Genomic DNA, 18,272 nt, shown 5'->3' on the forward strand with positions numbered 1-18,272 from the left:
AAGTCAAGCAGATTAGATGAAATCACTTTCAATAGTTGTGTCTCTTGTTCTGCTGTGAGAAGCAGTAAAACTACTCAGTCTCCTAGAACTACCCTACTCCGCTGGTAACTTCCATCCTTCAGCTGTTAATGACTGTTTTCCTGGTTCCTGTCTCAGCAAAATAACAGAAAATTTTAAACTACCTTCAGATTCTCCAATGGAAAATATGCTCTGATTGAAAATTTTTTACTGGATCTGTAGAGGCTGGCAGTTTCTTTGCTGCTTTGATTTTAACAGTTTTAATTTAATGTTTTAATGTATTGTAACAAGTAATACTAACTAATCTCATATGACTTACATTTACCCTGATATATAACTTTAAGTATTCAGTATGTATGTAAGAATATAGATTTAGATATGTCATTGCTGTATATGTTCTCTGTCTATGTATTAGAATATTGATAGACATAATAGATCAAATTTCCATACTTAAGATATTTATCCACTTATGTAAACTGTTTTATTGCATTCAGGTTGTCATATGAAATAAAAAGGTAGGGTAGCCTGTGACGCAAAAATACTGAAATTTTGCATTTGATAATATTTTTCGTTTAAACCACAGATACCTTTAAGCAACTTTACACGTTAAAATTTTAAAAGTACATCATATTTCAAGAGTTACAGTCCTCTTTTTTTACTTTTCCTCTTTTTTGTTTTGTTCTGGTCAGAATAGAAGGCATTTTGTGAACAAGCTTCCTAACTATTGTTTGAACATAACTCAGTGCTTTGCTTTTCTTTTTTCTTTTTCATGACTATTTTTTACAGATATATTAACACATTCTCAGTTTAGTAAGGAAGGTTAAAAATACATAAATAGTTAATGTAGAAGAATGTTAAAATATTCTAAATGTTCTGAAAAGTGGCAGTAGGCGATTAAGATTTTTTTACAGTTTGACCTGTAAAATATACAGTCTCTTTTTTTTTTTTTTTTTTTTTAGAATTGGAATACACTAACTGCTGTTTGAATAAGTGATTACTAATCTTATATTATCTCCAGATAGCCAGTTACTGAACTTTCAGGAAGCATTGTTAGAACAACAAATAGTGCCAAATTTTTCATAGCAAGTGGCTTTTAGTACTGCAGGAAGTAAGCTGAGATTGATAAAGTGGAGATAAGATAAAATCCAGCTGTTTGCATTCAGTTTATGAAGAGAGGGAGGAGGTTGACCCATCCTGAAGGCTTGTTTCTTGCCATTTTTCATCTGGGATAGTAAAATAATGTAGATTTTTGGCAAGGAGTCAAGCAGTTTTTTATTTTCGTTTAGGCATTTTTAGTAATAACATTGGATTGCACCTGAATGATCAAATACTAACTCTTTGCAGAAAACTTAGATCTGTTTTTACCTGTTTTCTCTTGGCAAAGCTGCTGTTATTTCATCCTATTTCCTTCTTCTAAAGCACTGCAGTCAATTATGTGGCATTAAATAAGGTCAGTTCTCATTTCTGGCTAGCGTAGCATTACAACTTGTTTCAATAAACTTCCCATCTTGAAGAGGTTGTGATGCTTTAAAGCCCTCACCCTGAGTATTTCAGCAGTGTTTGGGTGTTCAGTGAATGAAAAATCAGGTGGACACTGGTCTATTAAAGATCGTATTCTGTGGAATTCTTTTATTTTTTTTGTAGTAATGAAATTAAATAGAAGCCTAGATTATTGAATTGAAAAGAAACAGCTCCAATTTTAGATTTTCTGGAGACCGTAAAGTAACAAAACTTGTAAAGAAGATTTGAAAGACCTATAGGTGAAGTCTATTCCTGACATGCAATTTTTGAATTACAAAATAATTTGATACCAGTAGTTTCAGCCATGATGTGTTGATGACATGATTTGATCCAATATGACCATGAGTAATTGCAATTTCTTTCCTCAGGCTTCACATATTTCTACAAAGGTAAAGAGTACTGGAAATTCAATAACCAGATGCTCAAGGTGGAACCTGGCTATCCTAGATCCATCCTCAAGGATTTTATGGGTTGTGATGGACCAACAGGCCGAGACAAAGACCGACACAGCCCTCAAGATGACGTAGACATTGTCATCAAACTGGACAACACAGCCAGCACTGTGAAAGCCATAGCCATCGTCATTCCCTGCATCCTGGCCTTGTGCCTCCTTGTCTTGGTTTACACTGTGTTCCAGTTCAAAAGGAAAGGAACACCCCGCCACATACTGTACTGCAAACGCTCTATGCAAGAGTGGGTGTGATGTAGGGTTTTGGTTTTTTTCTTTCCCTCCCAGGAGTTTGTGGTAACTTGAGATTCAACACAAGAGCTGTTATACAGTTTCCTAGCTAGGAGCGGGCATCTGTCAGTCTGAAACAAAGCTGATCATTAAAACCCAGGGGGTTGCCTGTCTTGTGCGAGTGGCGATTCGCTCATCTGGGAAGCTTCCATGATACACAGTATCTGCTGTTTCTTCAGTCCTTTGTCTTTCTTTGTCATTCAATTCTAGGCCTTTCCTCTGCACGCTCGATGCCCTATAAACTATCCGGATTAACTAATGAAGAGGAAAAAAAAATCTCCAATGTTTCTACATTTTTCCCTTAAGGCCTGTTCCCCTTACAAAAATTTTTTGCTGAAAAAAAATTTTTTTAGAAATACACAACAACCCACAATGGAACTTTCAGGAAAGTGAGAAGACCCAAAACAGCTTTGTCTCCAAAGAGGATTGCTTTCTGTCTGCTATGGATAAAGTCCTACACTCCTACTTCCAGTTTTGTCAGGTGGGAGACTCGGATGACACGCAGGACTTCAGACTGTTTGGACAGCCATTTTCCAACAAACAAGGGGCCAAAATATCTGCAATATAGTAACAGCCTTAATGATACATTCATTTTGTGTTTTTTACAGCTGCTCTGGGCTATGTCCTCAATGTTTTAAACTCATTTATATTCATTACTATATTCAAGTAGAATCTTTTTATTGGCTTGTTTGATTTTTTGTTGGTATTTCTGCATAATCTTTCCCAATCTGTACCAAGCCAACTTCCCCAGGCCTTTCACAGGTCTGTCAGGAGCACTCAGTCTAAAGCATGGTAAGAAGTACTGTGTCTCTGAAGTGAGTTTTGACGTGCTAAAGCAACAGTCATGCTATAGAGAAACTCGACGCTGGTATTACACTGGTGGTGTAACCCTTTGAGAACTATTGCATCCATTTTCAGAGTCTGGTAGATGTTAATCTTGGTTGTCATAAAATTATAGGATTGTGTTTGGGTAATACAGGTTTTGAAAGAAAATACATTTTTCAAAACAAATTTCCTGTGACTGCAAGTGAGTGGTTTTAATTATTTGCATTATTAATAGAAAAGCATTTGTAAAATAAATAGAAACCAAAATATATTTACCAGCTACTTTCTGGTTAAAGGAACCAAACCTATTTTAATAACTTCTACCACTTACCAAGAATTTTTCTGAACTGGTGACAGTTTTATAGCTTAGCCTTTTATCTTAAGTGTCTTGAATTTCTCTTTTAAACTATGTTGCATGATCATTCAATTTGCCTCTGTAGAGGCAGAGTTACAGCTTCAAAGGAAAGCTAAAACCGTGACTCTGATATTGCATGAGTGTCCTCTGGTGTTTTACCCCTTTGCATGTTCACCATAGTTCTCAAAGGGTTAGTCAAATTTCTGGCCTTCAGCCGAACATGGTATCACTGACAGAGCCAAGGGACCACCAAAGCATTTTGTCATTCTGTGTAACTTGTGCTAACAGCAGTATTGTCATATTCATGTGACCTGCAGAGCAGGTTTGTATCAATATTTTTTCCTAGAGAAAAGTCAGCAACTGACAGACCTCTTTATTGATTTTAGGAGCTGCTTCTTGCAGTGACAGGCTTTACAGTCACTGGGCTGTGAACTTATTAAAGATGGTCAGAATGATGCGCCCCAAAAGTCAGACACCTGGTTTTTTATGAAAGCCAGGATTTGAGGGGAGTAGCTTTTGCAACAATGAACAGCTTGCCTTGAACTTGATTATTGACCTGTTGACTGTCATTACCAAGTTAAACATTGTCTTCTGTGAACAGCTTCACTGTCTGAATTTCCTTGAAGTGTACTGTCCTACGTCTTTGATCTTTGACCTTTAACTTGCAAACTGGCACAAACTGAAGGGAATCTGGTGTTGCAAATGAACTAAGATGATTTTTATTTCTTAAAAGACCTGATCTACATTATCCAAAATTTGAGGAAAAAACGTTGAAGTGTTTTCATAGAAAAGAACTGACATAAACTAAAATATTTATGATAGATTTGTAGAAGGGTATTTTGCTATGTATACATGCACACTCTAAAAATGAACAACAGTAGAAGTTAATTTTTCTTTTACTTGAATATAATTTTCAGTATAAAATTATCATTTCTACAAAGAGCTAGTTATTAATGAAAAAGTTATAGGAAAGTATTAAAATACTTGAAATAGCCAATATTGGCTTTTACATAAGATGAGACTTTTATACTACATTCAACCAATTTCTTACTGGTTTCTTAATCTGCGTAACTGGATCACTTTTTAGAGAGTGTAGGTATATATACATATATATTATGGTTATTATTATTTTGGTAATGGATAGCTTGACTGCCTTGAATTTATATTTATATTGAGCATAGCATGAAAAATAGTATGCCTTTTTGTTCAATTACATGATTTTATATTGATTTGGGGACTTATTTTATGAACATATGTGGCATGCTATAAAGCATTGCAAACATTTCTTAAAGCATAAACAGATATACATATGTACAGCTAACAAAAATGGAGATTAGAAAAAGATATAGTTTTACAACGGATATGCAATGCAGATGGCATTTTGGAGATGTTTTATAGAGGTACTGCATACTGTAGGTTAGAATTGCACCAGTATCAACCCATAGCATTATTCAGTAAATTCAATTCAGTTGTTCCTAAAAATATACATTAATTGACAGTTAAGTAACATAGAATATTTACTGCACATCAGCTCATTTGGTGAATTCAAAATTCTGTCTGTTTGTCATATACATTAAAATGTGTGTGTATGTTTGTGTACTTATAAATACGCAAAAACACACACACATATTTTAATCCATGAAGAGATTTTTATTGTCAACAAACTGCTATAACTTATGTTCTGCTACAGAAAGAACAAAATTATTCATATTGCTGTTCCAGTTTTGTCCTTTGGATAGTTGGTGGAAAATCCTAACAGCACTACTTGTTCTGCTTTTGGTTTTCCTCTACAATAGGAGAACTTATTTGATATTATCTTTAAGTCAGAACAGCATCTCATCCATTTTTCTATTCAAGTAAAAATTTCACCTCAATTTTGGAATATCTTTCATGGCAGCTTTAACTTTTTGTGCCACTGTTTCTCTGACAGTAATGAAGTGCTGAGCATGTTGACTGTTGTTCTTTTTGATAAGGTAACAAAAATGTTTGTATTTGGAGAATATAACTTTAATTATGCAGGAAGGTAAGTGTGATAAGTCTAGTGCTTGGTATATGGTACATCATAGATACATGAATATATGATAAGTTGATTGTTTAATCTATTTTCTTTTACTTAAAAGTGCATATATATTATATACAGAGAAAGGGAGTAAAAATAATATTATATTGGCATGTTTATGTCATGCAGAGCAAGGTTGTGTCAGCATTTCTATAACATACTCCTATTTTCAGTAGTTTATAACACAGTCATAAAGGTTTGCTTTAAGTAAAAGATGTAGGAGCAATTGTGTTCACTGTAATTCCCAAATACATACTGGCTAGTTTCAAATTATAGAAGTTCAGAGTAAATTAGTGATGTTGCCTGTTCTAGTTTTGAACTCAAACTAGTTCTAAGACAATGTCATTTTTTGAAGAGTTGTTTTTCTACCAGGGCCTATAATTATGAGAATTAAGGAAAAACAAGTTAAGATATTTTCAGTTCTGCAATCTAGGTTCCTGCTCATGTGCCGTAACGTTTTTCATAAAGTTTTTAATAAACATTTCCTTATTGCTATTGTCATGATCTGTACTGTAGAACAATACAAAACTGAATATGCATTGTGTTAATCAGTTACAGTCTATCAAGCTTTCTATACAGGGTCGTGAATCTTCAGAGTACTACAGTCTGTATGATGCAGGAGGCCAGAGTAGATAATGACAGTGTTTCCTCTGGCCTTTTAATGTATAAACCTATGAAAAGGTTATTGACTGTAGACAAAAAAAAATCAATTTTTAACAAAAAATGCATTTAAAAAACTATGTAACTGTATATTTAGTGGATAGGCTGGGATGGAGAGGCTCAAATGGCTCCAAAGGAGCCCTTTCAAGTCTCTTGAATAAATGTAATACATATTTTATATCTTCGTATGAACTTTTGTTCTTTTTCTTCTTTCAAAATGGGGCAGAGGGAGGGAATAACTAAAGAAAATGATTTTTAAGGCTAATTTGGGGAATGAAAATAACAGAAGCTAATAGACTCAAACGTAAGGGGCAGACTTACACTTTTTCTTAGAAGTGTACTTTACCTCCCCAGTTGTTTGGTCTTGATTCCTGTGCCATTAGCACTGTGGGTTAAGAACAGAGTATAAGACTTAATTTTTGAATTTTCAGCTTTTTTCTGAGGTCTTACTTCACAATCTTAATGTCAGTTAAATGTAGCTTTTGGTAACAAATTATATAGAATCAAATTCTAGCTTGTTGGTTAGAAAAAAAGTGTGTAGAATAGGAAGTAGGTCTGCCTATCAGCAATGGAAGCATTACATTCCCATTCTAGTTTTTTGCATCGCTAGGGCAAACCTTAAAAAAACCACATAGCAAACAGAACAGTGAACGCTCCAGGCACTGCATTTTGAAGAAAGTAGAAATGTTAAGTACCACACCATTAGCAGCCTAAATTGGAGATAGTACAAGATGACTGGGTTAAGAAACAAGGATATGACTGTCAACAGTTGTTCTGTCCTGGCTCTCATGTCTTCTCACAACAAGGCCTAAGTTTTATCACCGATTACTGAGTTGGAGGAAGCTGTGTGCTTTGACAGTTGATGTGAAGCAACGATTACAGAGCAATAGTTCTCTATTGCCTTTTGTTGTTATCGAGACTGTCTTTGTACAGCTCTATTTCCAGGAACGTGAATAGATGACTGCAGTCCTATGAGCCATGAGGAAAATTATTATTATCAGTGGAGGGAACAAATGTCACTGGCTACTTAGGTGTCCTTCTGTGCTGTAAATCCAGTAGTATTTTGTGTGAGCTGAGGAGCAGATAGCTTGTTATTGAATACGATCATATAGCTGTGACTGATATACCGGAACTGTAATGTTAGGCATAGTTCCTTAGCTCACATGACACAGACTGCAGACAGAGTGGTTCACGTTAGATGATTTAAACATATGTCAGTTACAAAATCAGGTGTAAATGAACCATATACTCATAAAATTAATCTCTGATTTATGCATGTAAATCAATCGTCTTTCACTAGTCTCATGAATAATGTAATGTGTGAGTCAAATCTGCCTAACCCATTCTTATGACTTCCCATCTGAGACGTCAGAGGTTGCTAGAGAGTTATTGTAATCAGTGCCATCGATGCTGAAAATGTCTGGTAAGCATCAAAAGCATGCCATCACTTGTTGCAAACTGGCTCCATTTGATGCTAGATCTGAGGGAGCCTCTAATGTTAGGCAGTATGGATTCTGTATAATGTGGCATTATTTGATGTATGTGTGTAACTCGGAAAGCCCAGTGATAAACAGGAGATCGTATTTCGAAGGATCAGTATGTGACCACAGCAAGCATCTCTTCCTAAAATCAAAATGTATTTCAAAGAAGCACATAGATGGCGTTAAACACACACATCATAAACAGGTCTTGTTTCCCAGTATACCTAAGCTTTAGCATATAATCTACAAATTATAGTCAGTTTATTAACATTTGCAGTTGCAGCTGCCCATTATGTCTTTGAGATATGACATTCTGTAAGAGGTGTATATAAAGCATGTTTGCCCTGTGGCGATAACTTGAAGTATTGCTGTGGTCTGCCCACAGTATAGACAAAAGGAAAGTTGTGGCTACCCCATCCCTGGAGGTGTTCAAGGCCAGGTTGGATGGGGCCTTGGGCAGCCTGATCTAGTGGGAGGTGTCCCTGCCCATCATAGAGGGTTTGGAACTGGATGATCTTTAAGATCCCTTTCAAACCAAACTGTTCTACGATTCTATGAAAATAAATTTCAGAGAGAGAGAAGACTTAAAATGAGAAATGCTGATGTAAACTAGCATGCTAAAGACAATTTTCTTGCACCTGGATGTGCATGCAGCGTAGTGCTACTTGCTGTCACAGTAAAACTACATAACCAAAAATCATTAAACATGCCAGCCATTTATGATAGCACAAAGCTTTCCAGTCACACAGCTTGGTCTCTTCTGCTTCTGTAGAATGCCATCGTCCCCAGATGACAATTATTGTAGGCATCATATAAACCAAAGCTTTCTGTTTAGTTATTAGTAATTTCTACCCTATGAAATTGCATCACGTCCATTTTGTAACTATAATCATAATCTCCTTGGAGAGCTATCAGCATATATTAACTCATAGCCTTTCATCCCCCTCCCTTTTTTTTCTTTTTGTTTTGCTGTTCCAGTAAAATATGTACTAAAAATTCTCTCCATCTTATCATCTGGCATTAACGTGGAATTCTGTGCCACTTTCATTTGGTGCCATGCATGTGTCCTGGGACATCCATTTGCCTATCCATTATTCTGGGAACTGGCTTTCTGGGACCTGGAATTTGCAACAGAAGGCTGGGATAAAATAGCTTCCTAAAATACCTGGTTAGCCTTTAACAATATGGCAATGGACTTTGAAGAGGTTTTAGCGAAGTATTATATTATTTACCCACCAGCAACAGAATAGTGTCACTGTGCCAATCAATGCATGCCCAGATGGGTTCATCACTCACAAAGAGTAGTATAATGTGTATTAAGTCAAAAAAAATATGTTTCTAATTGATATTTCAATCCTGATGTGTTGGCATAGTTTAGCGCCCAGTCTACACACATATTCATAGCTTACATGATTGTACATGAAATCATCTGCCTTATGGAAGCTGAGAGTGCTTAGGGTGAGCAGGTGATCACTGCTAAGTCATTTTCAAGATGTGAAAAAATTTTGGTTCTACTATGATTTTACAACCACAAAGACAAGAAAGTAGTTTTTTTCATAATGTAAAATGACGGTTTATAAAACTCTTTGTCAGAGTTCACATTTACATGATATTACATATAGCTCAAAAAGTGCCATTGTACAACTGGTATGTGCCAGCTGAAATGCATAGCTCCATATTGAGACATACGATGATTCTAAACAGAGATGCACATATGCTATGCGTGGCTATTGCCACAAAATTGTCAGTGCTTACATACTGATCATCTTCATATCTTGTAAGAGCATCATATTGAAGTCAGCTCCAAGCAGTTTGTCTGCTTGGATCTAAGCAGAATTATATAAGTTAGAAAATGGTACATGTGATGGTGTGTATTCAGAAGACATCTTGAGCAACCTCTGGCACTGTTTTAAATGGTCATGACAACTACAATTCATACCCGCAAGATGTAGCTGCATTTTGTATTTACGTGTTTGTGTTTTACCTTGTAATAATGTGCTATGAACTCTGGCCATACATCACAAGGTAGATGAAAACGATTAAAAAAGTCTTTCAGGATAACTGTTGTCAATAATCACATAGCTCACAGAGGTACCTGAGATTGTTATACTGAAGAAAATTTCATAGGAATCCAGAACTGAAGGAATGTGTGATGATGCAAATCTATTCCTAGCTCTTACTCTATATAATGCACTTGGTAAAACATTGTCAGCTATATACATGCCTAACATCCATCTTCACTGTGTTTTCAAAACCATGCAAACATCTCTTGCCAATTCATGCACAGTATTGTCTTACTGTGTCTGTTTGAAAACCATGTTACAGGATAGATCAAGGATTATGATCATCCCTTCCTGTCATCCAATATACACAAGTTACCATCTGCTATCAATATGCGTTCCTTTGAAGGTGGTAGTCTTTGGGTCACAGTGATGACAAATACAGATTTAAAGGATCACTGTATTGAAATCTTTCTCAGAGGAAACAAAGTAGTCATGAACTTTCTTTCCACAACTTCTAGCATCCACAGGAAAGCCAGCTAAGTCATTTGTTCAAAGGCTGCAGACAGGCACAGAAAAAGCAGCATTAGTTATTTCTGTTTTTATTTCCAAAAGAGTATAGGAAAAAAAAAAAAAAAAAAAGAGAACATTTGGGTTTATAATTGCAAGTACAAAACCAGTTTATCAGAAAGTGAAGGCGCCAAGCATGACTGACACCACTGAAATTACAGGCAACTGCTATGTAATCAACAATAAAAGAGAAGAGATATTATCGGAAAGTTGGTGATGGCTTTGAAAATATTATTGCTAGCCAACAACAAGGATACCTGTTAGGCTGTACAAAGTCCACTGAATTCTATATTTGATGTCATAACCCACCAGAGAGCCATCAGCCAAAAGGCTACTCGGTATGATTTGCTAAATCTGACTAAAAGTATATAGAGATTATTTATCTGCTGCGATCAAAAATCTTTCAAAAGACATTTAGTCAAACTAACATCAGCCTGAATATATGTGCAAAAACTTGTCACAGCGAAATAATGTGCAAAAACTTGTCACAGCGAAATATTTTTACATTTGTTTTTAGAAATTAGATCAAAAAAGTTTCCTATCATTTGAAGAACTCCACTGGATGAAATGCTGAAGGACAAAGAAGCCCTTACCTCTATTAATCTATATTACAGCCATGTATCTTTATCTCAGTGGTATCTCAGTCCTAAAGTGTTTGCTATAATGGAAAAACATTTATGACCTTTGGATGGATCATCTATTGCTATTTCTTTATGTAACTTTATAAGTATGACCAAAGTTTTGATTCTCCTCCACTCCTTTTTTCACTGTGCCCTGACATGTCTCCTGACTAATTAAGGCAATACTTAATTTTGTATGCTCTTGGTAAAAAAGTGACAAATTATCTGTTCACTATACAGATGAAAGAAGAAAATACGATTTTGTTGTCTGTCTCACACACACAACAATCTGTCACACGGAAATGCACTTTTTTTGTGTCGATGGTGAAGAGGTAGTACCTTCTCAAAAACTCCCATGAATATTTGAGGAACTTGATGTGTATTTCTCACTAAATCTTGGTTGTTTTCCAGTCTGCCAACACTGAGCTCCAAGTTACTTTCCTCAGATCATATAAGTCTTTGCCATCCATTAATACCATCTTCTTTTAAATCTTTTATGAAAATGACATGGTATAGCCAGCACTGACCATAATGGACTCGTTATTTGCATCTTGTGACTCCCTGCCTGGTCATGTACAATGGCATAATGGCTGAGACCTATAATTTTTTAATGCCAGCCACTGCATACCATTTACATGCATGGTTTATGCCATCTGTGAGACATGAGCAGTCCAGAAAGCTGCAGTTCAAAAATGTTTATAGTATTTCTGGTGTCTCCAGTTCTTATCTTTATCATTTTCCCTCTCTTCTTTGCATTCTGATGCCTGTAATCTGTGTCATGGATATCCAGACACTAATTATATGGCTGGAACCTTTCCTTTACCACAAGTCAGTTCATACATATACACCAAATACCATTACATTACTGCTGTAGCATAATACGGTAGCACTGTTGCATGGCAGAATGGTTTGCTATTATGCATTGTTTTCTGATTGATCCTAAGTTTTAGGTATCATAAATAACATATTTATGAAGAGCTCTTCTGACATCTGCTACTCTAGTCTGGGGGGTCAGATTAATTGCATGGTTCTATTCACAGCTTGCAGGGAAAGGTGCAAATGTTTGACTTAAAGTGGTCCTATATGAACAGAAGCTGTTTGAGGGAGGTAATTTCTTCTTGACACTCCAGTTTGTAGTATTGTTAGCAGTTAAAGCATGTACTGGTTACCAGCGTGTAGTCAATTAGGGTGTGATATGAATCTGTACAAGAAGGGTACATTGTTTTCCATGCTTCATACACATATGACTTCTTTTACTTTCTGAATAATTTGTATCTTGCTTTTTCTCTGAGTGCTGTGTTTAATGGAACCTGATTTCTTCCTTAGTTCTTCTTGTTGGGTGTGGTTTTAGAAGCCAATTCATTTTTCCATCTTGTTACCATTCCTTTCTCCCTGTAGCTCATGGTAATTCCAGCAGAAATCATTCTAGTTCCAATACACTATCTAGAAGCTACTGCAATTCCCACAGTGTTTTGCTTTTTTATCTTCCACCTCCGAGAAAGAGGAAGTCAAACTCTCATGCAGAGACAAGGATATTGGTGAAGTTGTTAAAATATCTCTGAACGTGGTTTTACGCATCACATGGCCATAAAATTCACATATTGTTAAACATTGCTTTTCAAACTCTATTTCTCGAAACACCCAACAATCGTCCTTTTAATTTAATGTCAAAGCCTGACAAATAAGTCAGAATATGGGTGTGATGATCTCTCTGTGTGGTATACATTTCTCATTTTTATTCCCTTTTCTCTGCATAGCCCCATATGCATTTCAAACCCATGTTTGGCTCATTAGGATGTGTGTTAGTAAGAAAATAACTGGAGCATTTATTTGCTTTCTGCAACTAAAGTTCATTTTATTATTGTTGTTTTGCTTTATTTTATCTTACTTTATTGGCTCACACAGCATTCTATACAGTAACCTTTTTATAACTGACATATGTTATTCCTTCAGGTAGTTTCCGCTGACAAACACAAAGCTTGTTTGTGTGCAAATGCAAGGCTGACTAAATGGTGCTAAAGTGTATTATGACTGTCAGATATAATCAGGCAAAATATTGTGGTGCTTAGACTGATTTTTTCATTGATTTTATTGATCAATGCATTGAACAGTGTTTTATTATGCACAAGTTGTCTTTTATTAGTAAAACAAAACCTCATAGTGTGTCGTTAAACAAAATGGGTTAATTAATCTATATAACAGCTCATCAAGCTATTATCTCTTTAACTCCTTATAATGTTGTGTCATTAAAGGTCAAGGGGTCATGATAATAATCTCATTACTGTAGACCGTTAACATGACTGAACATTTTCAACAAAGTACTTATGTTTACAATGCTATAACCCTTTGACTGCTGCGGCAACCTTTAACCACAGAAAGTCACAGCTAGAATCATCATTATGGTTCTTGCCATGGCAATCAAAGAGTTAAGGGCTGTGCAGTGATTTGTTTTATATTTATTAATTTATATTTATTTTTGTTTTCATTTGAGAAGAGGGGAATTGGGGTGGGGCAGTTGTTGTCTGCTGTAAGTGTCTTAACCAAGGGAAGGATTAAAATGGCTTTTTATACTATTGCATCTTACATACTTACCATCATTTCATTGTGTTGTAATTAAAAAAAAAAACTGTCAATAAATAAGAGAACAGAAAAAAAGTTTCATAAAGGCATTGTGGTTTAATTGGTATATATTACTGTAAGTTTTATAGCTACTGCTCTTCTGATACTGTAAAACAATAGAGCAAATTTTCTCCTCAAAAGAGGAAAGCCTAACAGATAATGGCAGTGTATAGAGATATTATGGGTAGTATCTGGGTATGAATATGGGTGAAAGAAATATTAGTTAATTTTTCTACTCAAAATAGTGTCGGAAAAAATAATTTGTATGGAAAAGAAATTGTGAGCGGTGACCATGGGCTTACTTCTGTAATGTCTGAAGGCCACTCACTAGAGATAGCTGTCACAGCCACTATAAAATGACAAACAGGTGGCTGAATTTCCTGCTTTGTTGTGTGTAAGAAAAAACATGGAAAGTATGATGTAAAGAAAAGGTAGGTCTGATGATTCAGATTAGAAATAGCTGAAGAATAAAAATAAAAAAAAATATGTAGTTCTCTTGAAATAAAATCACAATAGAAGACCGCAGGACTAAGATGCAAAGGAGAGTTTTGTAAAACTTTGGCCATACAGCTCAGCTGTCCAAAGATCTAAGTTCATCTCATGTTAACAAACACGTAATTCTTCTTAGGCTATAGAGCATTAAAGAGTTCCTATACCATAGGTGTGGCTGTAGGAAACTGGGAACAAGCTGGGTCTATTTGGAGGCAAACTGAAAGTTATTTTTGTTTCAGAGTCCTAGCAAGAAAGAAGGCAGTGCTTGTAAGCTGGTTGAAGATCTAAGTCCAAACTCATCACATATCTAAATTATCTGAAACCTCAAGTCTTTTCCATTCTAAATCAGAGGTGCATGTGTTTTACTCTTGCTAAAACTTGCTAAAAGTAGCTCATGATTAAAAACCATAATATTCTTTAGCTGATTAAAGAAGGAAAGAAAGAGAACTGAAAAAACCAGATGCTACAGAAGTCATTCATTGCAGTTCTCACAGAAGAGAAGAAAAGGCACCTGGCAAGTGACTGACTGGATGGAGGGGTTTGGGGAGTGTCTTAAATGTCTTAGCTTCTTGAATTCATGCAAGTGTGTTGTTTCTGAAACATATGAATTAAAACAACTTCTAAGTTGATCCATGTCTTCTTAATATCACTCACTGCACGGGTAAAGATGTTACTACAAGCTGAACACTTATTAGTAGCATCTAACACACAGCTAACACATGAGAAATTTGGTGTGATAATTCAATCCTTTTCCGACCTATTTTCCCATAATTATGTGACAGATAATTAGTTTTTTGTTTTAGTGTTGTGGCCCAAATTCAAGTTTTAGCTTCCAGGAATTATTCTTCTTTAAAAATCTTTCCAATCAAGGAACACAATCAATATTAGGTTAACCTATTAGACAAAACTGACTATGAATAACAAATATTCTTAATCACTGTTTGCCAATCACTTTCATGCTACTTGTTTGAGTTATTACAATGAATAAAATCAACTAAATATCTGGACATTAATAACTGTCAGTGGAATTAAAACTCATGAATATATGGTTGTCATGGTTTAGCCCTGAGCCGGCTAATTTCAGCAGCTAAAACGATGCAGTTGGCTCTCAATTCCCTTCTTACCTGCAGGGAAATCAAAATGAGAGGAAGAAGACTTGCAGGTTGGAAACTAAAACTAGAGCTTTATGAAATAATAATAATAATAATAATAATAATAATAATAATAATATAGAAAGTAATAAAATGCATACAAATATGAGATCGTGCCCCCACCCCACCCCTTGACGACTATATGTCACCACAAATGCTCTAGAGCAGACATGAGAGAATGGGTCTGTGGCTATGAGGGAGCTGGACTCAGGAACTGGATTCAGGAACACATGGACCTGGGATCAGGAGCAGCCAGAGAGAGGATGTCCTCACTGGATGTTGGCCATCGTAGAAGAGATTGAGACCCTTGTGATCTCTCAATTTTATACCAAGTATAACATACATAGGATGGAACACAGCATTGGTCAGTTTGGGGTCATTTGTCCTGTCTGCCACTCCTTGCAGGTGGGGCCCTTTGTTGCCATCTCAAGGATGGCCTTGGTTACTATAGGAATAAGCCTATAGGAATTGGCCTTACTTATAGGCCAATAATATAATATAGGCCAATATACTTACTTATAGTAACTTACTTATAGTTACTATAGGAATTGGCCTTTTGCATTCCAGTGTCCCGTGTTATCACGTCTAGAGAGAAACTGTCTGAAAAACATGCAGTTAGCTTTCAGAAAATGAAGTTACTGAGGCGAGACTGAGTTAGAACCACAAAACTGACTCTAATTTAACTCAAACCACAACAACAGTATATGACATTCTTCGTTTCTAAACAGGATACAATGGCATGGAACGTGCTCATTTTCCACTGTAAAGAAGGTAAGAATAAAATAAACATGTATTTTATAGATCACTTACTAAGCCTTCTGGGAAAACTGTGTGCTTACTATGAGTTGGGAGGATTGCATGAAGGGACATAATTCACTCCTAAAGCTTACAATACATGTAAGTCAAACTGCCTTTCCTCCAAGTATATTGGCAATGTACAGCTGCTGGTTTTGCAAATGAATTTGTATTGGTAAAGAGATTTTTGCTATATGATATGCAAAGTTTCAGTGAATATCTATCACTAGTACAAAAGCTAGACCCTGATCAATGCCTAACCAATGTTCATCTGAATCACTTTCAACCCAAAACGAGGTGTATTATGATCTGCACAAACATTCAAAATGCAAAGGAGGTTTTCCAATATTTAACAAAACTGTATTCATTTGCATGACTGTGTCTCATATTAAATGCAACATAAAGGCATTTTCACTTAAGTGACTCTTCCTCTATGAATTTTTTAATTTTTTTTATATCAAATATTCAAGTTATAATTCAGGAGAACCAGGGTGGGTGAACAGTAAAAGTAAAGCAGCGTCTAATAAAACAACAACAACAAAAGGTAACTGAAAAAGGAAATATATTTTGGAGATTTTTTTATATTAGTATTTAATTTCTGGAAAATTTCCAAGCTGAAAGAAATATTGTTGTTAGCAAGGTGTTCAATATATTTATGTGAAGTTTGGTTTGCAACACATTCCTCCCTTCACAAGACACTGCAAGAAACAACTTCTAAAGGGCATGCTTAATTCCCCTGATGGTTGTGAAGTTATTGTCATTAATCACCGTATTGATTAGCTTTCTTCTCTTTTCCAAGATTCTTCTGTTTAAAATGTTTCCCTGAAGTGACTGTAGAAGCATCCTTATTGTCCATGACTTGCTCACTTGTGGTCTAATTGCTAGATAAGAGATTCAGTATGAAGTGCTTTTGTGCTGTGGTTGGTAGATAATTTTTACTTTGATTTTCAGTCTCAAACATTCTCACTATGACAAATGACAATTGTGGCCACATTCCCCTTGTTTCTGCACTGGGAAGTTGTTAGTCTACAACACTGGCCAACTTCCCACTGCGCGTCTTTGCACACACTTTGATTAACGTAGTAGGTGCAGGTTGAAAAGTTTCTGAAGAGTTTTTCTATTGATTTGATTCTTTTGTAAGGAAATAGTCTATTAAGGACTAGTTTTACAAGGAACATACGGAGTATCTGAATACTGTCACACTGTCAGATAACTTTGCTCCTAAATCTCTTTCAGGCTCTGTTTCCCTGGCAGTTTACACTGTGTGTACATTGCACTTTTTCTTTCAAAGTGCACTAACTAGGTCTTTTAGAGATAAAACGTGTGTTTTCTTTTGGGATGCAGTTATTCCAGGAATTACTCTGCCATACAGGTTAAGAGAGCATCATCCCTTCTCTATGAAGTCCTGGAATTTGTCAAGAGAAGAGTGACAAAGCTGCTGAAGGGGCTGGAGAACAAGTCTTACAAGGAGCAGCTGAGGGAACTGGGGTTGTTTAGCCTCGAGAAGAAGAGGCTGAGGGGAGATCTTATTGCTCTCTACAACTACCTGAAAGGAGGTTGTAAAGAGGTTGTTGATAGTCTTTTCTTCCAAGTGATAGGTGATAGGACAAGAAGGAACATCCTTAAGCTGTGTCAGGGGAAGTTTAGACTGGACATTAGGAAAAATTTTTTCACAGAAAGGGTTATAAAACACTGGAATAGGCTGCCCCTGGAGGTGGATGAGCCACCATCCCTGGAGGTATTTAAAATGCAAGCAGGTGAAGTGCTTATGGTTTAGTAGTGGACAGGTACGGTTGGAATCGATGATCTCAAAGGTCTTTTCCAACCTAGTGATTCTATGATTCAATGACCCCAGCCAGTATAACACCTTCAGGCAGATGGCATATTCTGAAAATACCTCAATTCATAAAGAAACAGAAGTTCAGTTTAGTTAGAAGAAAGATGAGTTTGTAAGTCTTTTTTGGGTATAATGACAACCATTCAGTCCTGTTTAGACTCATAACTGTAGCAAACTCAGAGGTAAAGAAAATTTAGCCCTTCTCCTAGGTCAGTCTAGTCTATCAGAAAATCAGCCCTTTAAAACTTTAGCACGGAGCGTAATTGCCACTCTGTAGCTCCTAACCTCTGCCTGAAATAACCACATTAGAGCTCTACCTGACTGTAGTAGATATGTACCTTAGCTGATGGCCTTCAGAAATTGGGTCCTCTCTCAATGAACAGACAGCTAAATTTAGGAGCTAATTTAAGAATCTTTCTCTTGATAAGACCTAGAAGTTAAATGAATTTTATCCCTTTCACCCCTCAGCTGGGAGAACACAAATGCAGACAGTAGAAAAAGATGCTGGTAACAGCTGCACCCAGGGATCC

General features: G+C 36.0%; 1 protein-coding gene across 2 annotated transcripts in view; it reads left to right on the forward strand.

Annotated features, from left to right (window-relative positions):
- Positions 1 to 15,133, forward strand: part of MMP16 (matrix metallopeptidase 16) — a 185,562-nt gene extending 170,429 nt beyond the window's left edge. For both annotated transcript variants that reach the window (XM_009558042.2, XM_054059412.1), the window contains one exon: positions 1,908 to 15,133. In XM_009558042.2, the coding sequence (XP_009556337.2) occupies positions 1,908 to 2,242 (335 nt within the window). In that variant the 3' untranslated portion in view covers positions 2,243 to 15,133. The remainder of the gene's footprint in view (positions 1 to 1,907) is intronic.
- The last annotated feature ends 3,139 nt before the right edge of the window (positions 15,134 to 18,272 follow it).

This window comes from Cuculus canorus, chromosome 2 (genome assembly GCF_017976375.1).
Source record: "Cuculus canorus isolate bCucCan1 chromosome 2, bCucCan1.pri, whole genome shotgun sequence".
NCBI lineage: Eukaryota > Metazoa > Chordata > Aves > Cuculiformes > Cuculidae > Cuculus > Cuculus canorus.